The sequence below is a fragment of the Clupea harengus genome, chromosome 1 (assembly GCF_900700415.2).
Source record: "Clupea harengus chromosome 1, Ch_v2.0.2, whole genome shotgun sequence".
Classification (NCBI taxonomy): Eukaryota; Metazoa; Chordata; class Actinopteri; order Clupeiformes; family Clupeidae; genus Clupea; species Clupea harengus.
In genome coordinates this window covers 10,137,945-10,161,429 of record NC_045152.1, presented here as the reverse complement: position 1 = coordinate 10,161,429, position 23,485 = coordinate 10,137,945, and the positions used below count along the sequence as shown (strand labels likewise).

At 44.9% G+C, this 23,485-nt stretch overlaps 2 protein-coding genes across 2 annotated transcripts in view; both read left to right on the top strand.

Annotated features, from left to right (window-relative positions):
* The first annotated feature begins 314 nt into the window (after positions 1-314).
* On the top strand, positions 315-13,728 carry eftud2 (elongation factor Tu GTP binding domain containing 2). Its single transcript, XM_031567285.2, has 28 exons — positions 315-503; positions 1,262-1,365; positions 1,590-1,752; positions 1,962-2,040; positions 2,358-2,433; positions 2,552-2,617; positions 2,762-2,797; positions 2,914-3,004; positions 3,144-3,226; positions 3,591-3,757; positions 3,960-4,084; positions 4,318-4,381; positions 4,676-4,766; positions 5,317-5,452; positions 5,710-5,837; positions 6,086-6,279; positions 6,675-6,786; positions 6,883-7,023; positions 7,308-7,409; positions 9,806-9,888; positions 10,007-10,093; positions 10,616-10,742; positions 11,347-11,434; positions 11,900-12,018; positions 12,291-12,385; positions 12,577-12,730; positions 13,215-13,322; positions 13,441-13,728. Exons 2-28 carry the CDS (start codon positions 1,264-1,266, stop codon positions 13,534-13,536), a joined length of 2,913 nt encoding a protein of 970 aa, XP_031423145.1. The 5' UTR covers positions 315-503; positions 1,262-1,263; the 3' UTR covers positions 13,537-13,728.
* A 3,178-nt stretch (positions 13,729-16,906) lies between these two features.
* gjc1 (gap junction protein gamma 1) overlaps positions 16,907-23,485 on the top strand; it is a 25,966-nt gene continuing 19,387 nt past the window's right edge. Inside the window, exon 1 of the mRNA XM_031567272.2 lies at positions 16,907-17,779. The gene's annotated coding sequence lies outside the window, so the exon portion shown is untranslated. The remainder of the gene's footprint in view (positions 17,780-23,485) is intronic.

Sequence of the window (23,485 nt, the reverse complement as noted above, 5' to 3'; positions counted from 1 at the left end):
CTACATCTGTTTTTAGAACATTAAATGTAAAAATGCTTTCCCGCTATATGGATTAAACTAAGGTAAGATCATTTCGTTCGTGCTATTATTTCGTAGTATTCTTGGGTTTTTACTTTGAATTTTTACCGCCTCCCATCCAGAAATCGTCACCGGAAGCGACACGCTACTGTGGACCACGTTGGAGGACGTTGTTATACACGCCTGTCCCATAACCCTCTGTGCACTTCGAACTGAAACGTGGAAACTATTTAATAACAACTACTATGGCAAACAAACGTCCTTAAAGTTAATTGGAGGCCCGTTTATACATTTTGTTGGAAGACTCTTGAGATTATAACATTGTTTTAAATCAGGCAGATGAAAGGGCAGTTGTTTGCGTTCCACTTGCGTTGTTTGGGGTCCTTTCCCTACACAGTTCTGGTCATGGTATGCAGTCGGCAAATCTTGCTCCAGTTAATCAAGTAATCGGCATTTAGGGCGTAATTAGTTCCTCCGCTACGCAGGTGAGTTTTTAATTTCCCTCCTTAATGGTTTGGCTATTTTGCGCAAGTAATGCTATCATATGGCTGTGCATTTCATTCAAAAAGATGTTCAACTCGTAGTAGTTACAGTTAGCTTCCAGGCTAATGTAACCTCGAGCTGGCTAGCTAACCTAAAGTTAGCTAACAAACACGCCATTCGCTGGAAGCTAACAAGCTGTTTAGTATTTGCTAGTTTTATTTAAAAAAAACAGTTGGAGGCTTAATGTTTTCAAGAATACTCTGTAATGTGATCGGATTATAAAATGAAGAGCTGAACAGCTAGCGTAATCAGCGGCATCAGAGATGTCTGGTTATGATCTAATGCAGTCCTTATATGATGTCTCTGATCTGCACGTTTGTTAGGAAGTGCAAATAATAAATATCAATGCATGGACTCTGTACAAAAAAAAAACAAGTAGACTAGAGGAAATAATAATAAAAAATAGAATAAAACTAATGCTTGAGCCTATTGCGAATTTGAAAGTTATTGTTAGACTATATTGTAGAAATTTGAATGTACACTGTACAGTGAGAGACAGGGGTGTTCCCTCTCCTGAAACAGAGCAGTCTCATTGTACAGGGTGATTGCAGTTGGCAGCAATAATTTCCTGTTATCTCAGGATCTCTATCAGTGTTCATCTATCCACTTGGAGGATGTTATAAAAACCTACAAATACATACTTTAAGAATGGTAAAACATGCAAAACCTTTAACTGATATATGTCACCACTTTTATTAAGACATGGAGGCAGATCTCTATGATGAGTTTGGCAATTACGTCGGACCAGAGCTGGACTCGGACGAGGATGATGAGCTGGAGGCTGAGGACAGGGACGTTGATGAGGTGAGCCACCCATATACTCTTTATGGCTAGAGATCTTTTGAGCTGAGGTTTGGTTTGTACACTCTAATGTCTTATCTGTCAATTTAACTTTCTTGGTTTTGTTTTCTTTTAAGTGGCACTTGTTTGCGTTGTGAGAATACAAGTAGAACTGTGATGGTGACAGATGGGTGATGGGGACCAGCACATGTGAAAAGAAAATTGTGCATCAATGGTTTCATCTGCAGGTAGATGAGGATGATGAGGACGAGCAGGGGGAAGGAGATGAAGATGTCCCTGGAATGGAGGTGGTCCTGCATGAGGACAAGAAGTATTATCCCACCGCTGAGGAGGTTTATGGACCAGAGGTGGAGACTATAGTCCAGGAGGAGGACTCGCAACCTTTAACAGGTCAGACAGCGTCCATGAGTCCAAACTCAGAGGCTAGAGCTGCACAGACACACACCCTAGTACAACACAAAACACACACCTTGAGACAGTTATTTTGCCTGTAGGTCATCAATACACACACACCCCATGTACATGCACTGGCATTTTGCACACATAACTAAATGAAAAGGTAAACATTTAATGACTCTCTACCTCTCTGTTCCACTCAGAGCCCATCATTAAGCCTGTGAAAAACAAACAGTTTACCCTCATGGAGCAGGAACTGCCAGCAACTGTCTATGACATGGAGTAAGTCGTGTTGCTGTGTTTGTGTTTTAAAAGGACAAAATAAGTTCAGTGGATTGGTAAATGTAAATTAGTGTTAGTGGTACAGTGGCGTTGGCCACTGTAGAATGCATATGTAAATTGCTTTTAGTCAAATTAAAAGTTAAGCTAAAAACCAGACCTTTACATTTTTAACTTTAACTTTTAAATGGTGTGTTTGCATGGAAATGTTTGTATGACCAGGCACTGCATTTCGTTGTCTCAGTACTTGCAATGACAATAAAGTTAAATCTAATCTAAAAAAAACAAAAAAACTAATGGTTGCTGTGTTTGGCCTTCAGGTTCCTGGCTGATCTGATGGACAATCCGGAGCTGATCAGGAATGTCACCCTGTGTGGTCACCTGCATCATGGAAAGGTAAGAGGTTTACACATTCACACACTTCTGTTGCTTGGCAGTACATATGTAATGAACAGTTATAATCAATAATAAGTGGTTATAATTTGATGCATGTGTGTGTTTGTTTTTTCCACAGACGTGTTTTGTGGACTGCTTGATTGAACAGACTCACCCAGAAATCCGGAAAAGAGATGATGCAGATGTTAGTGCACTCTGTTGACACACACATACACACACTAAAGACTGATATGCACAAATAATCAAACACGTATTTTCACTTTTCACTGAGAGTTGACTGACTTTCCTGTATTTTCTAATCCCTTTTGTATAAATTTCCCATTTGCAGCTTCGTTATACAGACATCCTCTTCACTGAGCAGGAGGTGAGAGCCCTGACATATGTCTCTAAACCATACATCTTATCTTTGCAAACTTGGTATGTATGTATGAATGAATGAATAAAGCCTGTCTTAACTGTCATTAATATTTCATCTCTTAGAGAGGAGTAGGAATTAAGAGCAGCCCAGTCACAATGGTACTGCCAGACTCAAGGGGCAAATCCTACCTCTTCAACATCATGGACACACCAGGTATAAACAGCCATATGTACACTAGTGCACAAGGAAGCAGACATGATGATCGTTCACACACACATACCGGGCTTGGCCTTAGCAAAGGCTTTAGCCCAGTAGTTGAAGAGTCATTGAGTGTCTCCTGGTCACCCCACAGGTCATGTGAACTTCTCAGACGAGGTGACCGCGGGGATCCGCCTCTCGGACGGGATCGTTCTGTTCATCGACGCTGCAGAGGGCGTGAGTGCTGTTGAGCTTATCCTTTCTCACTTCCCCGCTCCCCTCGTTTAGCCTCAAAGTGGTCATTCCTTTCACTTTTCAGTCCGGTTTCCCTTCATCTTGTGTGTCCAGGTGAAATAGGTGATTGGAGGTCACCTTGTGTATATTTGCGTTGTTTGATATACTACAAACTCCTCCTGTACCTTTTTAAGTGTGTTCAGTGTGGGGGGGGGGGGGGGGGGGGGGAGACGTTTGAGGTGTGGTATGACATGGCTGAATTCTGTGTGAGATGCTAGCTGTGTTGAACACCGTGTGTTCACGTGTGCCGTTAGTTCCAGCCGAAGTTAAATGCCAACGGTGTGTGTGTGTGTGTGTCTTCATCTAGGTGATGTTGAACACAGAGCGTCTGATCAAGCATGCCGTGCAGGAGCGACTGGCCATCACCATCTGCATCAACAAAATCGACCGGCTGATTGTGGAGCTCAAGCTGCCCCCCACCGACGCCTACTACAAGCTGCGCCACATCGTGGACGAGGTCAACGGCATGCTCAGGTACTTGCCCTGTGCCCATGTTTTGCTGTAGCCTGTGAGTTAAACAGGATCGGTCTGTATAGAGGTGGCATATTTAGGGCAGGGTATGCGCAGTCAAGGGATTTTAGGGGCCAGTAGGCTCATTCATTGAGTTCTTTTGGTTTTTCTTTTCTTTCCTCTGTCCTGGTGTTGACATGCGCCCTCGTGCTCTCCCTCTCTCCAGCACATACTCCACAGATGAGAGTCTAGTGGTGTCTCCTCTCCTGGGGAATGTGTGCTTCGCCTCCCCTCAGTACAGCATCTGTTTCACGCTTGCCTCTTTCGCCAAGATCTACTCAGACACACATGGTAAGGGACTTTTTTTTTTTTTTTTTTTTTACATACACACAACCTTGGATCTCTTTCAAACATGCTTTGGTAGAAATAAACATGTTTTTATTATGCAATCACATACACAGACATGGCTCTGTATCATATGTGTATAGATTGTTTTTCTAACCACCCGTGTTTTAATATGAGTATTCTGACATATGGTCCAACTTGCCAATACTAATGTTGTTTATCTGTTATGGTTATTGTAGGTGACATCAATTATACAGAGTTTGCCAAGAGGCTATGGGGTGACATATACTTCAACCCAAAAACGTGAGAACCACATGCATCAACATTCACATCAACATCACAGGACCGGCCAGTCAGGATGAATGACTGACTGTACAGATCTATGTGGATGTAGACTACAGAGATGTAGAGATTGCTTTCTGTTGTTCTCCTAATTGTACAGGGCAATATGTCTTAGGGTCAATGCATTTTCATCATGAATATAATGCAATTGATCTACATCACTATCCCATAGAAAAATACTAACTCCTTCTCTCAAATGCATTTTTTTGCCTCTCTCTCTCTCTCTCTCTCTCTCTCTCTCTCTCTCTCTCTCAGGCGAAAGTTCACCAAGAAGGCTCCCACCAGTAACTCCCAGCGCAGCTTTGTGGAGTTTGTTCTGGAACCCCTCTATAAGATCCTGTCTCAGGTGAGGCCTGACTGCATTGCACTCTGTTGATACACTCTGTGAAGGGGAAGCAGGAATGAGTGTCAGGAATTTAGACTTCATCAGCTTTAAGATCCACAGTAGTGTTCCAATACTACTACTACTGCATGTGAAATCCTCCTTCACGCCCTCTTGGCACCTTTTCTTTTCTAGTTTTTCACCCACAAGATGTTCATCAACACAACGTGCAATCTGCTCAAATGTGCACACAAATTAGCATTCTATATGTGGAGTTTTAGTAAATAAAGTTCTATAATAGAGAATTTGAGAAATTGTTAAAAAAAATGTAAATGTTACTTCTTAGTGTCCAAATGTTACGTTTTTTTTCTTTGAGTGTGGGACCAATTTCCTTGTAGATGAGTAGTCCCAGTTATTTCTCACAAAGAGAGTGGGAGATATGGCAGAGGAAAGGAGAACAGCTTTTTTTTTTGTAGAGTCTTGCAGAGTTTTGTGTGATGAGATGTGAGAGCTTGGTGACGTGATGAGGTCAGGGGTGGTAAGAGTGTGGTGTGCCGGCCTCCCTGTGGTGCAGGTGGTGGGGGACGTGGACACGTCGCTGCCGCGGGTGCTGGATGAGCTGGGCATCCACCTGACCAAAGAGGAGCTCAAGCTCAACATCCGGCCGCTGCTCAGGCTCGTCTGCAACCGCTTCTTTGGGGAGTTCACAGGTGTGTTCACACACACACACACACACACACACACACACACATCCATAATCACACACACTTACCTACACAAATGTTCAGTAATGCCTTCCATATCAGCCTTTTCTAAATGTTTGTGTGTGCGTATGGTTTTGTTCTCTCTGTCATCCATATGAAGATCTGTGGATGGTTGTTCGTATGCGTGCACCCCCTACTCTTCTGGCTGTCCTGAGTGTGTTATGCTCACATGTGTGTTAACTCTCTCTCTCTCTCGCTCTCAGGTTTTGTGGACATGTGTGTGCATCACATCCCCTCCCCCCAGGCTGGGGCTCGAGCCAAGATTGAGCACAGCTACACAGGGGGCCTGGACTCCGACCTAGGGGAAGCAATGACTGAGTGTGACCCAGACGTAAGTGTGTGTGTGTAATGCATGCTTTGTTCTGTTGAATACATTTTTAGATATATAACATTTATCATTTCTCAAAACTGGTAATGAACATATTTCTGTATGGTTGTTGCTGTGCATAGAAGTGTTTGGATTTAACATGGAGCTGAGTAGCTACCGTGTGTGACCTAATAACAGAATGCAAAAAATAATGTTTGATCTTTTTATGTTTTAACTTTTTACATTTTTTATTTGATTTTCTCATCTTCTAGGGTCCCCTCATGTGCCACACCACTAAGATGTACAGCACGGATGACGGGGTCCAGTTCCACGCCTTTGGTCGGGTTCTAAGCGGAACCCTGCAGGCGGGTCAGGCCATCAAGGTACTGGGGGAGAACTACTCGCTGGAGGATGAAGAGGACTCGCAGGTGTGCACCGTTGGCCGCCTCTGGATTTCTGTTGCCAGGTAACCTTCGCCGTGGTGACGACCACAGCTCTCTGTCTACACATGTCTCATTGGAAGCTCATGGAGCCGCTTTGAAAGTGGCCCACTGTTCCTCAGCACAGCTTATTGGAAGCATATATGTCCGTGTATCTAAATGTGTTGACTGTGTTTGTATGACTAAACCATGCTTTTTGACTCAAATGATATTCACCATGCGAATTGAGTGTCAGATGTATGACTGTGAAGGCAACAGAGCACGGAGTGTGTGTGATTAAGGCCTTAAATCACTCTGAGAGTGTGAAAAAAAAAAAGTGCCGTTAATGACTGTAGGCTTTTGGAATCTGCATGTATTTCCTATTTCCCTTCACTCTGGCTGTGTGTGTGTCATCAGTGTGTTTTTATGTGTATCTCGGCAGGTACCAGATTGAGGTGAACCGTGTTCCAGCAGGAAACTGGATCTTGATTGAAGGCTGCGATCAGCCCATCGTCAAAACAGCCACCATCACAGAACCACGAGGAAATGAGGAGGTAGGCAGCCATTTCAGACAGTGGACAATATATCCCAGTATAAGCCCCAAGGCTGGGATCAAGCATCTTTTGAATCTGTGTGTGGTGCATCTCTAGGCTCAGATCTTCAGGCCGCTGAAGTTTAACACGGCCTCAGTGATCAAGATTGCTGTGGAGCCCGTCAACCCATCTGAGCTGCCCAAGATGTTGGATGGTCTGAGGAAAGTCAACAAGAGCTACCCCTCTCTGACCACTAAGGTAACCAGCATCCCCCTATAGTTACCGTTTGGTCCTGTTTGTGGCCACACATTTAAAATATAATATCGTAATGTGGTTTGATAGACTGGACATTGGTTATGTGTCATTCATTCTCAAAGGAAATCTCTCAGTTCCAGGTTTGCAGTGTACTCAGCCCTGTGTGTGTGTGTGTGTGTGTGTGTGTGTGTGTGTGTGTGTGTGTGTGTGTGTGTGTGTGTGTGTGTGTGTGTGTGTGTGTGTGTGTGTGTGTGTGTGTGTGTGTGTGTGTGTGTGTGTGTGTGTAGGTGGAGGAGTCTGGAGAGCATGTCATATTGGGAACAGGTGAGCTCTACCTGGACTGTGTGATGCACGACCTGCGCAAGATGTACTCCGAGATTGACATTAAGGTAAGAGCTCTGTAAGACCTGACATAAACAATCTGTTTTAACCCTCCTTTCCTCCTGACAATTTGAGTGTTGTGTTTGTCATATAAACCAGATACAAGTGTAGGAGTGTGGGTAAACTAAAAGCACAAGTCAAATTTAGCAGCAGTTAAATTGATTCATGTTTTATTCATTAAAGCTTTATTGACAACTTGTAGACACCTTTAGGCTGGGTGTGCTGGGCTTCAAGGAAAAGAAAGAGATTGGAAGGCAAAGTGTGAAGGATGAAGTGCAAAGCTTCATGAATTTCTGTTTTGTTTTTAAAAAGAGATCACACTTTACTGCCGTTAAGAAGAGCCCTCATTATGCCGCCTTCGCTTGTTTACTCTGAACCAGAGGCGGCATAATGCCGCAACAGTATGTGCTTTTAGATAACATGCTGCCGTTCCAGACATAGAGGTGTGATGTTGAACATAGAGTCTTACCAATGCTTTACCTCTAATGCCACGTTCAAGACCACTCGCAGGTGTGCAAACTCGTCACCTTTCGGCGAAATTCGCCGTTTCTGATCCAAAATAGGTCATTTGTGTGATTCGTGTAGATCTGCAATAAAAATATTTTTAGGGGGGGGGGGGGGGGGGGGAGCGGCCTTTTTAAGATGGCTTTTACGGTAACGTGTGACGTTGGTACGCTGCAATAACGTTATACTATCTAACGTAGGCTAACGTGCTAAAGTCAGACAGTTGGCTGACAGACGGCTCGCAAATCACATCAACCATTTTTGCTGGTTACAATAGCGGTGTTATCAGATAGTACAGTGTCTTTTTCTCTAACTTTTGAAAAATCTAAGCGTGAAAACGCCGGAAAATGTAGGCTACATTTACATAAAACACATGGCCGTCAGTCGAGTTTGGTCCGGAGTTTAGCTGCTAAAGTTATCTTCTGTCCTGTCGTTTGAAGCAAGCCTTTTAGCTCTGGCATTGGTCTCCCATTATGTATTCATCACTTCACTTGATTGGTAGTCCATTCTCCAGGCTCTCGCACGCCCCCTTCATTGAGGCAGAGGTTAGGTTTGCCTACCCTATGTGCTTTTTCACTGTTGTTTTATGACAGATCAGCAAGACTAAATAGCTTCTTCACATACTTGAAATACATTACATTACCTATTCTATGGATACAAACAACATATAATAAAAGTCTCTACAAATATGTCAGTGATGACAAACAATGAGAAAGCAAAAGGCATGCGCTCAACCCAGTGTGTGAGGGATTGCACAGTCTGAGATGAGGCGCAGCTCGTTGCTGCCTCACCTCGCGAGTCGCCTCTCTGTTTGAACAGGACATGGTAAAATTCAGCGATTTTGATTATAAAAATGACCACACGTCCTTATGTGTATGTAATCTGAAGCACTGACCCGTTTTCTACTGCCGGGCGCTTCACTGCAACTGAACAAACTTACCACTCTCATACTTCAGTTTGTTTTCAGAATGAGAGAATTTTAGGAGGAGGATGCCATTACTGTGGCTCAACTAGAGGCAGGAGTTAGGTGCAAAGGGGCCTTGTCCTGACAAGCTAGACTCAAAGAGTAATGTAAAGGGAAAAGAATATGTGTTCCCACTGTCACAGTTTTTCAAGAACACGGAGAAGCTAGGCCATGCCTGATGCAGCCTCTGTTGATTTTCTGTTCCAATAGTTGGCCCTTTTTTTTTGCCTAATACCTGATGGAGATCTGTGACGTAATGTGCTTTGGTGAAGTGGACTGGAGTGGGTGGTCGGGAGGGTATTGGGGTGGGTGGTTGGGTTGGCCTATGCCCGTGCAACATTCAACACAGGAATGTTTATGATTAAGAGCACTAAATTGTCTACAACAGCACAAAGTTCTTCATAGATCTAGCCAAATAATTTTGTAGGTCAAAGTGCACCAGATTGATGCATTGAACTTTAAAATGTGCAAAATTTTCTTATATATAAAATATATTCCCCGGGGAGCATGCCCCGGACCCTCCTATGGGGTTCGCATCGTTGTCACCTTTTTCATCCCTGATGAGTTTGCACCCCTGACTCGACTCAACTCTATTTCAGCTCTGGACATTGCACTAGAATGCCACTTGTCTGAGCTCTGGCTCTCAGAAGCTATGAGAGAAAAGTATCCCTGGCTTCTGTGAGACATGTCATTTAATCAATTTGAGATTTATCAATATGGTGACGAACAGAGACGTTGACTATAGAAAAGGTTTAAAAACCTTTGTTAATGGCTGAGAAGAGGCAGTGTGGCGAAACAAGAAGTTCATGAGTGCAAGTTTAAAAGGAGTTATCTTGAATGCGCCGTGACGTATGCTGTGTGAATACTCCTGTGTTAAACAGGCTGTATAAAAAAGCCTTGTGGGACTACACTGATGACCTTTTCCCTCTCACCTAGGTGGCTGACCCTGTGGTGACCTTCTGCGAAACGGTTGTCGAGACATCATCACTGAAGTGTTTCGCCGAAACGCCCAATAAAAAGTGAGTCTTTGGTCTGCAGACCTCATTTGTTGTTGACAGGAGCTCATTTGATCCATATGGGGAGGGGCCGTTGGTAGCTGTAGTGCTCTGATTGGTGCTGTGACGTTATGATTGACAGGAATAAGATCACCATGATTGCGGAACCGCTGGAGAAGGGGCTGGCAGAGGACATAGAGAACGAAGTGGTACAGATCAACTGGAACAGGTACTTAGTCACACCTGCTTTCTCGGGATCTCACAGATGCACTTACATACATACAGTACATACTTACACACACACACCTCTGATCTGACCCCAGCTGTCCCCCCTCATCCTTACTCCAGCTGGCAGTTGCAGTTTGGGAAGGGGTAGCGTGTGTGTGTGTGTGTGTGTGTGTGTGTGTGTGTGTGTGTGTGTGTGTGTGTGTGTGTGTGTGTGTGTGTGTGTGTGTGTGTGTGTGTGTGTGTGTGTGTGTGTGTGTGTGTGTGTGTGTGTGTGTGTGTGTGTGAGAGAGAGAGAGAGAGAGAGAGAATGCATACATGGGTGTGTGTGAGAGTGTGACTCAGCTGTGAACCCATCTGGGTCAAAATAACCAACATCTGCAGAGTGACCAAGCCAGGGACACACTTCACACACCATTTAATGTCTGTCTCTCTCTCGCTCTCTCTCTGTTTCTCTCTCTCCCCCTCCCTCCCGCCTCTCTTTGGCTCTGTCCGTCTCAATCTGGCTCTGTCTCTCGGCATATAGAAAGAAGTTGGGAGAGTTCTTCCAAACCAAGTATGACTGGGATCTGCTGGCCGCTCGTTCCATCTGGGCCTTTGGGCCAGACACCACCGGACCCAACATTCTAGTAGACGACACTCTTCCTTCTGAGGTAAGCCTGACAGGGTGGGTGGGTGGGTGGGGTAGGTAGGTAGGTAGGTAGGTAGGTAGGTAGGTAGAGTGGGATGTACAAATAGGAAAGTGGAGTAGCATAGAGGCCTACTGTCATGTTGCATGGTCGCAGGCACCTAATGTACACATAATGTGCCCCTTAGAGTAAAGAAATATATCCACCACCCCACCCCTCTCATTCCCTCAAACACTTTCATCTCTGATCCGGGAGAACAAACCCGGTGGCCCATGTTTGCACCTGTGAAGGTGGAAACGAGCCTGTGGGATTTGTTTCTCTTTCTCTGAGTGTGCACACTGTTGCGTACATTCTCATGAAACGCAGACCATCGTTTTCTTTTCTATCATAATTTGGTATTTCAAGAACTAAGTCATTAATCAGTTAAATCAAGCACACATCTGCGGTGACTGCTGCTGCAGCAAGAGAGGGAACATTCCCTGGAGAAACTCTCTACCTTGGGGCAAATGCATTGGTACTCCTGAGAGTTTGTGAATAGGACGGTCAGTTGTACTGTTTTTCCGCCTTCAGCAGCGCGTGTGTGTGTGTGTGTGTGTGTGTGTGTGTGTGTGTGTGTGTGTGTGTGTAGGTGGATAAAGCTTTGCTGGGCTCTGTGAAGGACAGCATCGTTCAGGGATTCCAGTGGGGAACGAGAGAGGGACCTCTGTGTGATGAACGTAAGCAGCAGCAACGCATACTCTGTCTCTTTCTCTCTCACACACACACACACACACACACACACACACACACACACACACACACACACACACACACACACACACACTCACATTTGTCATAGTTTTCTGTTTATTTGAACAGGATTTTGCCCGGTGCATCCACAAGCCCTTTGCTTGTTATGATTGCATATACTTAAAAAGCAGTGTTTGTTTTTTTCTTTTACTGTTTTGGGGGAAATGTTGTTCCTAATGAAAGCTCCTTACATTGATCAGCCCTGCAAACTGCCCGTGCCCAAAGAGTCCCTTTATATGAAAAGCCACCAGGTGGCAGTAACTAGCTTTCATAGCTGTTATTTACCGGTGGCTTTTGTGTTGTAAGACACTCCGTTCCCACCTTTTTAATTTCATTGGTCATTCTGTTTCTTCTCACCTTCTTTCATCCCTTCATCCCATCCTCCCATGCAGCCATCCGTAATGTGAAGTTCAAGATCCTGGACGCAGTGATCGCCCAGGAGCCGCTCCACAGAGGTGGAGGGCAGGTCATCCCCACCGCCCGACGAGTAGTTTACTCGGCCTTCCTCATGGTAGGGTTTCTTTCTTTCTTTTTCCCTCTCTCTCTCTCTTTCTTTCTTTTTCTCTCTCTTTCTTTCTTTCTTTCTCTGTCATTTTGCTCCACCTTCTAATCCCTTTTTCTCCTTACCTCGCCTATACGTTAATACAACCTTAAAAATACCTTATTTCCATGACAATGAGATGGACCTTTTGCTAACCAGAGTCTGTGCTGACATACTTTTGTCCTTCTCTGTTGTTATTGGTTGACTTGAATCTCTGCTATGATTGGCTCCCTTCCTGCTAGGCCACACCTCGGTTAATGGAGCCATACTACTTTGTGGAGGTTCAAGCACCAGCTGATTGCGTGTCAGCAGTCTACACTGTACTCGCAAGGAGAAGGTAACACACACACACACACACACACACACACACACACACACACAATCATTCATCACTCTATACCCATAGACAGTTATACAGTTGTTGGTGAATTACCTGATGAAAAAGAAACCTTGAGAGGATAACGAGTTCTGTAGGATCTGTTTTGTTTACGGGTAGTGAGTGTTGATTTTATTTTTGTTTTTGAACAGGGGTCACGTGACCCAGGATGCCCCTATCCCAGGCTCTCCACTGTACACCATCAAGGCCTTCATTCCTGCCATCGACTCGTTCGGCTTTGAGACGGATCTGCGCACACACACTCAGGGACAGGCTTTCGCACTGAGCGTGTTTCACCACTGGCAGGTACAAATACCCACGTAAACAAACACACACACACACACACACACACACACACACACACACACACACACACACACATCCAGAGGAAAGAGTGGATGTGTTCTGACAGTCCTGATGTGCAGCATTGAGTCAGCACAGTTTCTTGTGACGTTTGGGTCTGCTGTGTTGTGGGTTCTCTGAGTATCGTGTGTGTGTGTGTGTGTGTGTGTGTGTGTATACATACAGGTGATCTGTCTAGTTTCTGATGGTTGATTTGTCGCCATGCGTTGACTCGTATCTGCCTCAGCATTTTGAGTTTTGCCTGAAAAAAAAAAACCTGCTGATGTGGGATTGCTCTCTGTCTGTTACTTTCTCTCTCTCTCTCTCTCTCTCTCTCTCTCTCTCTCTCTCTCTCTCTCTCTCTCTTCTTTCTCCCTTCTCTTTAATCACTTCTTTTTTTCTATGGCACTCATCTTTTCCTCTGTCTTCGCCTCTCTCTCTCACTCAGATTGTGCCGGGTGATCCCCTGGATAAGGGGATTGTAATTCGTCCCTTGGAGCCCCAGCCTGCCCCTCATCTCGCCCGAGAGTTCATGATCAAAACACGCCGACGCAAGGTCAGGGTCCACTCAAACACACATATTCCTCCTGTCTCTCACACACACACACACACACACACACATACACATTGAGGTGCTCTTAAGATACTCAAGTTAAGACTTTCTGTCTCAACAGGGATTGAGCGAGGATGTAAGTATCAGCAAGTTCTTCGACGATCCTATGTTGTTGGAGCTGGCCAAACAGGACGTGATGCTCAACTACCCCATGTAAAGAGCACTTCCACTGGAACAACCCCCTTTCTCTCACACACACACACAAACGCATTGTCAGTCTTGTTTATTTTTATACTGTTTTCTAGAGTGAGCCTTTGGAAAAAAAATAGGCTTGTTTTTTTTAATTCCAATTGATAAGTCATTAAGTTGTGAAATTGTCCTTGTCTAAATAAACATGATTTGCTTGTAAGTCTCATCGACTGTGGCTGGTTATGTGTGCATAACTGCTTTTGGAGGGGTGGACAGATTTTAATTAAAGTGTGTGTGGGGAAAGAGTTGACTGTTTTTAAGAGGCGTTTGTGGTGGGTGAATTTAAATGAAGATATGAGAGGAGGGGGAAAATGGACAAGGAGTTAAGACGAGATTTGACATGAATGTCAAGTCTGTCTGTCTCCATGTTCCTTTGCCAGTGTTTGTGATGGATATGTGCTCGGATACTGCATTTGATGGCTATCTGTGTGGATGGTGTGTCCAAGTATGCGTGGGATGGGCTTCAAAGGTTGTATATCCGAACACACACACATGCACACGTGGATGCCTTTTCCACCGACTCACACTTCTATGTGTCCTCACATACCTGTTACAGGTGATGTGACTGACCACTTTCCCAGACAAATCGCTTTGAGTCCTGAGGACAGAAAATGGAGGTCAGATGTAGATGGATGATTGAATCTTGACAATCACAGGCTAGTGACCCACTGTGTATTGCGAGAGAAAAAAAGTGCTTGAGGGAGCGCAGAAGCAAACAAATGCACGGAATGATAGAAGGACAAAAGGGGGGTAGGCTGAAAGCCAGGCCTGGGAGATGGATGGGATATTAGATTAATAGTGATGGTTCGTAGATGCCCATAGTCAGGTCTTGGCACACTGGTGTCTATATTTAGCCGTGATGCCCAGATTGTAGCGAATGCTTGGGGGTGTTTCAGTATGTGTGTATGTGCGCGCGTGCATGTGCATTTGTGTGTGAGTGTGCGTGTTCCGGCCTGCACTGCAGCCATCAGAGTCAGAGATGATGCCCAGGGCACGGTGCAGTCACACAGCACGGTCAAAGATGGACTCACACATATGCGCATACTGCACACACAAAGACGGTCTCGCACTCATCTGTCACGAAGCTCTTTGGAAATCGGGGCAACTCATCAGATGATTGCGCAGCTTAGTCGACACACAAAGCGAGATAATATCCCTTTGAACTCAACACGCTCCCATAAACCACAACATACGAGGGGTGGAGAGGATGAGGGCGAATGGACCGGTCTGCTATAAAGCCATGACTAATGCAAGGAGAGAATCTGTGAGGACTCTGTGAAATGTGTATGGTCAATTCAAACAGCTTCTCCCATCTCAAAATATTTTTGAAAGGCTAACATGCTGGCCGAGCTTTCCTGACGCCATCAGTATCTGGGCACAGAGGACCTGCATTACTTTTCAACCTTAACCCTCAGGATAGAACCAACCCCCATCCCACCACCACTCTTCTCCTGCAGACGCCAGCTGTTAAACATAACAAGCAATAACATCAAGATGAGGTCGAGGGTGAAGAACACGGCAGGTTTACACGACAGTCCTCCGTGTGCTCGCTCTCTCTCACACACACACACACACACAGTTGTGTCCACCTGGAGGGAGAAGAAGGAGATGTTTCCAGTGTTCTTGAGTCATAGGAAGGAAAGACAAAGAGGGTGCAGATTGTAAAAGGTGGAGGGGTCACCCATCTCTAAGCTGAGGTGACTTCTGTCCTGAGGCTTCTCCTTATACCGTCATTTCAATTTAATGTCTAACTACAGTCCTGTTGTGGAGCTTTAATTACGGCGCCTCTAGTATGGAGAGAGGTGAGCTCAAAAGCTGGGAAAGTTTTAAAATTAGTATGGAGAGAGGTGATCTCAAAAGCTGGGGAAGTTTTAAATGTGGGGAAAGCCCCTAGACCAGAGGTTAGGCAGTGACCCTTAGACATGGCATCACTCTCTCCCTCCAAGAGAATAGAACAGTCTGTCGGAAGACTCCTTCGCACATGATGCAATCTCCCCGTGCAATCAACGAGGGCATTCATCTCCATGGAAGGTCCTGAATGGTCGAGTTGAGCACATGAATGGTCCAGTTCAAATGTTTGGCTGTGATCCATTCCGAGGGAGACCCAGCCTCGCTCAGCAAGATGCCCCTTCCTCTCCCCCCCTCTCCTCTCGTATTACTTTCCCCTCATGTTTTCCTCCATTCCTCCCTCTTGTTGTCCTCTTCCCTTCCGAGCTCGGGGATGGAAGATCTGACCCGATAGAGAAAGCGCGACAGAGGAAAGCCTTCTGAGGCCCTAATCATCTCCTCCTTTGGGGCTGCCGGAAAAACAACCGCAAAATAAACAAATAAACGCACCATGGAAGGGAGACTTGTGAGCATGCCAAACTCCTTGAAATGAGCGTGACTTTCTTCGAGTTCCACTAGAAGATTGGACTCCCATCAGGGGCCCAGAGGGGCCTGTCCTCTGGAACCCCTGCAAAGTGGAAACCTCTGCCAGCCTGGCACCGAAACAGATCGGCCGCCTCTGGACCCCAGACCCGGCCAATCCCTGTCCTGATTTGACAGGCGATAGATGAGAGGAGGAGATAGAGATAGAAAGATGCCGCCAGACAATGCTGGGCTCCACGCGCAATGTCACTCTCCATTTCATTGCCTGGTGGTGATGTCTGATCACCGTCACTTGCTCGAGCGGTTATAAGTTCCTGCCTTTGTCTCCGACGAATGGTGGTGTCAGCGGAGGAGGGGTTGGTGATGTCTTCAGGTCCCCGTGTGTGATTGACTTCAGACACATCGTTGCAGGGTAAGAACTGTCACTTTGAGAACTAGGCAAAGCATCACTACCAACTGTTAATTGTGATAACTTTTGTCACAGTGAGAGGAAGGATATTCTGGGTGTCACTTAATTTTAAGACATAGCTCATGCCTCCATCTCAAATCGATGCAATTGATCAACATAGCATCAAATGCATTTTGATCCATATAGCACTTTTTCTTTAATGTGTAGCTGATTAATGGAACAAGAGTTATTTTGTCTGACAGTTCTGCTTTGGTTTTGCCTACATGATCATTGCTTATATCCATAGATATATGAATATATATATATATACTACCCTATATTCATTCAAACCTTTCACATATATATGTACACATGCATACTAACCACATGTTTGTTTGTTTTCTCTGCACTAATAATATGGTAATGAGACACATTTTATGGGTTAGGGTTAGTATACTTCATTGAGCCAGGAGTTGTAGGTTGCAATGACTCAATTCTGACAGCACTACCACTGTCTCTGTGTGTGCATTCGCGCTCAGTACAAGACGGCGTTCATGTTGGGTCACAGATTCGCGATGGAATGACACGAGCGCGCGCACCCTATGCGCGAGCTCAAGTTCAGCCTCCGTCCTCCTCGCCGTGCGTGCGCGTCGGAATTCCTCCAGTCAGCGCTCATTGTGTCAATCAGAACATGGCATGGTAAAACCTTGAGCATCCTGGAGACGGTACCATGTGGGGTATAGCCCTTTGCGATACTTTAAGAAGTAAAACGTCTCGTGAATGCAGTACACGGAGGAAGACACCGTGTCGCGACAACATTACAACGACGGTCAGCGGCACCTCAGATGCCAAGGAGCAACTTTAACCCAGAATATCCTTCGATTTACGGAAGATGGGTAGCTCGGGCAAATGTTTGCTCGATAAAGACATGCGACGTGTGCACGTGTATAGTTTATATACAGGAGGACGTGACATTTTAGCTGGAGAGAGAACAGCAGAAAAGGAACAAAAGATTAAGCGCGCTCAAGAATATCTCCCGGAGTAGCGGCTTGTGGCTCTTGTCTAGCCAACTACACACGCTCTCTGCTCAAGCGGTGTCAAGAGGCAAACTACCTAATATCAGCACAAGCCACAATGGCTTACGAACAAGGGGTTTGGGGGTCAAGGTCCTTCAAAATGCGCTGTATTCATGACCACCGTAGAGTGCAAAACGAGGAAATGCACAAATTGCCTTTAAGCACCACAGTGAAAACGTACTCGGCAATTCTCCACTGACACACTACATGTTCTGAAATACACCGTTACTTTCCCATGTAACCGACTGAAAAAAACCGGAACAAAGCAGTCTGGCAACAAGAAAGACTTGGACACTGATAAACCTTTTTTTTTTTATAAAAGCCTCTATCAAGGCATTCTTCTCTGTGTTAAACTATCTTCACAGACTCGCTGCGCGGTAAGATGTTTTACATTTAATTAAAATTACCGTTCATGAACAAGGTGTTTTTTTAATTTCAGAATATTTCTGTTACAATGATAGTTCATTAGCTCCTTCTACTAAAATTGTTGTTTTTTAGCCGTGTATGGAAGATTAACCATTTACTCAAAACATTTCATAATGCTATATATACTGCTTTTAAGAGCAAACATTAGTTGCACGTCATACAATATAACAATACCATTTTGTAAATGATGATGCAGAGTAAACGGATTAATGGACAAGTCCGTGCCAGGGAGCGGGTAAATCGGCAGGTGTGTTTGGTGGTGCATTAGGCTAGTGGTCCTGGTGCGTTACGCGCCTCATTGGGTAGGTTTGATGTAGTTTGGTGAGGATCTGGTGACCGTACATAGAATGGTTTCACTATTTCACGATCAAATTATTGTTTTGCGGTCTCTAGTTATCATGTGTGACAGACTAATAGGCTTTACATCCACTTTTGCACTTTATTATCTGTTTTATAACCCCCACCACCCGGAAGGTTTCGTGGTACTTCGTGTGTACATGCTTTGTGGAGGGAGAAGTTTACGGAGTCACTCATCTTCAGTTAATTTGTTCATCGTGTGTTTTCATCATTTTATCCTCAGTTGATTTTTCTATCCATTACCACTTTCCCTCACTGTCTCGCGGTCCTTCCTGAGTTTCTGTCTAAAACTAAAGTGCTGCTGCGCGCCAGTCGCCTACTGGATGCGCACGACAACCGGGCTACCTGGCATTACTGCACATGGTCCACATCAAGAGTATCCCAGCATTCATTGAATGTGTTCTCTTACTTATTACAAACGTTACGTAGTTGTTCATTTTGCTGCATTATAAATGAGCGCTTTTATACATTTTGGGCAAGTAGATGACAGAACGACGACGCTGATCTAATAGTTATTATTTTGCATTTAACAATGAAGATGCTGCTGATTATTTGTATTACTTTTATATTGAATTGGCAACATTATCACTAGAAATTATGACCTACACAGATATAGAAGTACAGACACAATAAATAGTCTTATAGAAACATGACCTTATTTAGTCCAGATTTTTACCCTTTCCCCTCTTCACCTCAGCCTTTCACTAATTCAGTAGTTCAGCAACTATATATCTTTACAGTTGACAGTAGTTAACAATTTACTTATGCCTTTTCCCATTAGTAGATAGCTTTTCATAATTGTATGATACAGGAAGGTTGCATTGACAGAAAATAGAAATGAGATATAAAGTTTATTATTAAAGCACTCTTGAACTCACTATTATAAATCTCTATGTGTATAAACCCCAAATATCATTATTCCACCTTGAGCTGCTGAGGTGCGTGTTGTAAAAAGATAATTTTTTAGGGCGCAAAATGATATGTGTGTGAATCTATGTGTATGAGTGTGTGCATATTTAGGAAGGTGTTGACTTTGTATGTATTTGTGAATGAGTGGTGTTGTATCATTGTAGACTACTGCTGATGCTGCACAGAATGTTTGAGTGATTTGAGAGGTGTGGGCTAGAGATGATGAGAGAATATGAATGCATTTCTGCCTCAAATTAAATACAGTGAATAGGTTTTCATTCACTGTCAGATAATCCCTCTGTATGTGTGTGTGTGTGTGTGTGTGTGTGTGTGTGTGTTTGTGTATGTGACTATGTGTAACTGCTGCTGTGTTGGAGTTAATGAGTATTCATTTATTCACAATCTGTCCTCCTGACGGATGAGCACGATCAAACCTCTGCTCGCCGTGACTTCTTGCCATTATATTTTCTTTCAACTGTTTTTAGTTGTTTTGTGGGGAGAGAGACCAGAAGATGGTGGGGGGTTAGAGAGAGAGAATAATAGAAGTGGGGGGGGAGGGCTGGAAATTGCCCCTTGGCTTGGGTCGAAAAAGAGGGATGAGGAGTAGATTCTTTATGACAGCAAACACACATTAACGGTCACACATAGCACATACACCAACATATATACGAGCACCTATACGACACATACCGTACCCCACAAAGTTACCAAGCTCACCATAAGACCAACTGTTATGAGAACAATACATTACATAATTATACAATGATGTAATTTATGATTAAAAATGAACACCAAAGTTGCTGAGTCTGTGCACGCACATCCAAGCACACACACACACACACACATAATTTCACACTCGCTTCCGGTCTGTACTGACGTTGACGTTGGCCTTTGCTCCAGGAGAAGATTGTGTATTCATCAACCTCGTGAGTCACAATGAGTGGTGAGGGAAATGTCCCCTAAAGAACACACACATGCGCACACACACACTGTTACAGCCAGCCACTGAACACACACATGCGCACACACACACTGTTACAGCCAGCCACTGAACGCACAAGAAAGGGGAGATGCAGTCAAATCGGCTCGAATCAAACGGGGGGTTACGTTTATTTACGAACCTGGATAAATACATTTGGGCCTCATTAAGAGCCGCTAAGTGGGCCGTCGAAAAATGCTCTGGTTTGGGGAAGGACACGTTCTCACGAAAGTTTGAAAGTTCCTATGCGCCTCCTCCACGAATGTCCCATGTGCGCTTATGTAGGCTACCCAGGTAACCCAGGTGTTCCGCCACGATTAATTTATGGGGACAAAATCCCCACAAAGACACACACTTTTTTTAACACATCCATCAAACCATCTTAAAATCTACACTCATTATCTAACGTAACACAAAATGCAGTCATACACACCCCTACTCGCACAACACAACAAAGATATTCTCAGTCCTTCAGTTACGTCTCTTAAGAAGTACAGTGACACAAACACACACACACACACACACACACACATATGCATCACAGACTGTAAATGAACCCAGCTGCCATCTACCATAATATTCATGGGGATTATTAGTGTGTTTGTTTGTTTATAAGCGTGGCTTAAAGTGAATGTGTTTCTGGACATTGGTTGAGGTTGTCGCACCAAAATGTCAATGGAAGCTGAAATGGTGCCTGTGTGTGTGTGTTTGTGTGTGTCTGTGTGTTTGTGTGTGTGTGACTGGGTGTACATGTGTCAGTGCAGATCTTCAGTGACATTCCCAGTGGGAAGGAGTCTCATGTGATTCGCCTTTCACAAAGCACTAACTGCTGTGAACTCATACACTCATACACACACACACACACACACACACACACACACACACACACACACACACACACACACACACACACACACACACACACACACACACACACACACACACACACACACACACACACACACAGTTTGTCCTTTTCTCTTTATATCTTTTTCTGCATTTTGGCTTGTCTCTCTTGCACACCCATATTCTTACTTACTCTCTCTAGGTCTGTCTTTCTCTCCCACACACACACAAACACACATACACACAAACATACACACACACACACACACACACACACACACACACACACACACACACACACACACACACACACACACACATACATACACACATACAATGGTCACACACACCAACGCCACAAATCTCCAGCTCTCTTACAGACAAATTCTCTCTTTGTCTTTGAACAGTGCACACCAACACAAATATTATCCTGGCCAAGCGCACGAGCATATACACACACAGTCTTGTTGCATATTCAGCAGTATTGCTGAGGCTCACGGCATGTTTGTACGCTGGCTTGCGCGCACTGACACCCCACATAATCCCTGCCGACAACTCGCATGCCTGTCTCCCCCGGTTACTGCCCATCGTCCCTGGTAACAGTGGGCGGAAGGGAGCATCCTCAAGACAGCAGTCGTTGACAGAGATGGTGGAGGTAGTTGGTTAGGTGAGCTGCCAATCACTGAGACGTGACGTCTACCTTTATATGTGTGTGTTTGTGTGTGTAACTACCATTAAGCATGTACACAGTTGTAAGCCAAACACACTCCCTCGCACACTGTCCTGACACGCATGGTGTGCCATCACGTGTGAGTGTCATCCAGCATGGGCATTACAGTTAGCCACAAATGCTCACCGACAGGCCGGCAGGCAGACACACACACACACACACACACACACACACACACACACACACACACACACACACACACACACACACATAAACACACAGTCAAGGCAAGCAGCTCTCTGTGGCGGAGGATCTGTGTCAAAAAGCTGTGCTCACGCCTGATTGGCTCAGACAACCCTGGGCTTTGTCGCTCCCCTTCTCCATCATGGACAGAGAGCGAGAGAGGGAGAGAGAGGGAGAGCGAGGGAGAGAATGAGATACATTAGTGCCAGACAGGGAAATCCAGCGTAACCCAGCTACTCTCACAGTAAAAGGCAAAGCACATTCCCACTGCCAAAGGGGAGCCACAAAGTAATCAGTGACCTCTGACCCCAGGGAGATTCACTTTTATGCTGAGCAGAAGGAGCATATTTGTGAGCAGACGTTGTGCTGTCAGTCTTTAGCATGTACAGTCATGTTCCTGCTAATGTTACTCGTATGTCCTGTCAGGCTGCTTGCCCTATAGTGGAACTTTAGACAGCTTGATTGCACATATACTATATTGCTTTGCTATATTTATTTATATAAATTGCTTTATTTTAAAGGGTGTGCCTTGTATTAAGTCTGTACAAGTGTGCACAAAGATGCTGGTGTCTTTTTTTGGTGAGGTGTTTTTTGGGAGTCCTGGCAGGCTGGAGTCACTGTGACTTTTTGCTGTTGAGGAAATATGCGAGTGTCCGTACGTGACCATGTGTACGTGTTTCAATTGCCCTTGTGTGTGTGCGTTCCTGTGAGTGTGAGTGTGTCTTATTCAAGGAAATTGTTGCGCTCAATTGAGCATCTTTAGGGGTCCATGCTGGGACCAAGTGGCAGACAGCAACAGCAGGAGGATGGGGATATATTTAGCCTGAGAGGAGGGGGCAGTTGGAAGGGGAGTGTGTGTGTGTTTGGGGGGGGGGGGGGGGGGGCAGGTGGTTGGAGGGGGCCATGCCATCACATCATCCCCTGGCATGAAGGGGGGGCACCTTGACTGGCACCACTAAGGGTTTGTAGGGGTGAGACACTGGCATGTGCCTTGAACACGGTCCATATCCTCAAAGCCTCATCATTACACTGTTCACAGATAAGAAGCATGCATTTATTTGATTATGCATGTGTATTTACATTTGTTTTAATTTACTTATTAGATTTTTTCATCCCAAGCGACTCACTCACTCAAGGCTGACTTGACCTTGCTGTTGCTAGAGCTCTGCTCGTCGGGTTGGGTTGCGATGCTGTAGAGGTGGGTTGGGTTATTTCAGAGGTAGTCCATGAGAGGACTGTGAGAATGTGCTTGTGCGTTCAAGTGTACCTTGTGCAATTCACGGTGATGCTTCCCATTGAGATTAATGAAGAAAGAGGATTAGTGAGTGTGTGTGTGGAGTGTGTACCTGTGTATGAAGCGTGCAGAGTCCACCAACGGATTCAGATCTAGCCATTAACTCAGATTCACATTTCACGTTTAAAATCACTCCATCCCCCCTCTCTCTTTCTCTCTCTCTCACTCTCTCTCTCTTTCTCTCTCTCTCTAGTGTAACTATCTCCTTTACCCTGGCCTCCTGTCTGTCTGCAGGGCGAGAAGCTGTTCCTGTTAGCCGCAGGATCTTTCACATGCTCCCTCTTCATGTCTCAGTGACTTGTTACATCATCAACTTGAGACAGCTTTCAGTCTCACAGTGTGTGTGTGTGTGTGTTTGT

Coding starts and splice junctions, on each gene's coding strand:
- eftud2 (XM_031567285.2), top strand. CDS start 1,264: ATGGAGGCAGATCTCTATGATGAGTTTGGCAATTACGTCGGACCAGAG. Junction 4,085..4,317: donor GATCTACTCAGACACACATG/GTAAGGGACTTT, acceptor TGGTTATTGTAG/GTGACATCAATTATACAGAG. Junction 12,386..12,576: donor ACTGTACTCGCAAGGAGAAG/GTAACACACACA, acceptor GTTTTTGAACAG/GGGTCACGTGACCCAGGATG.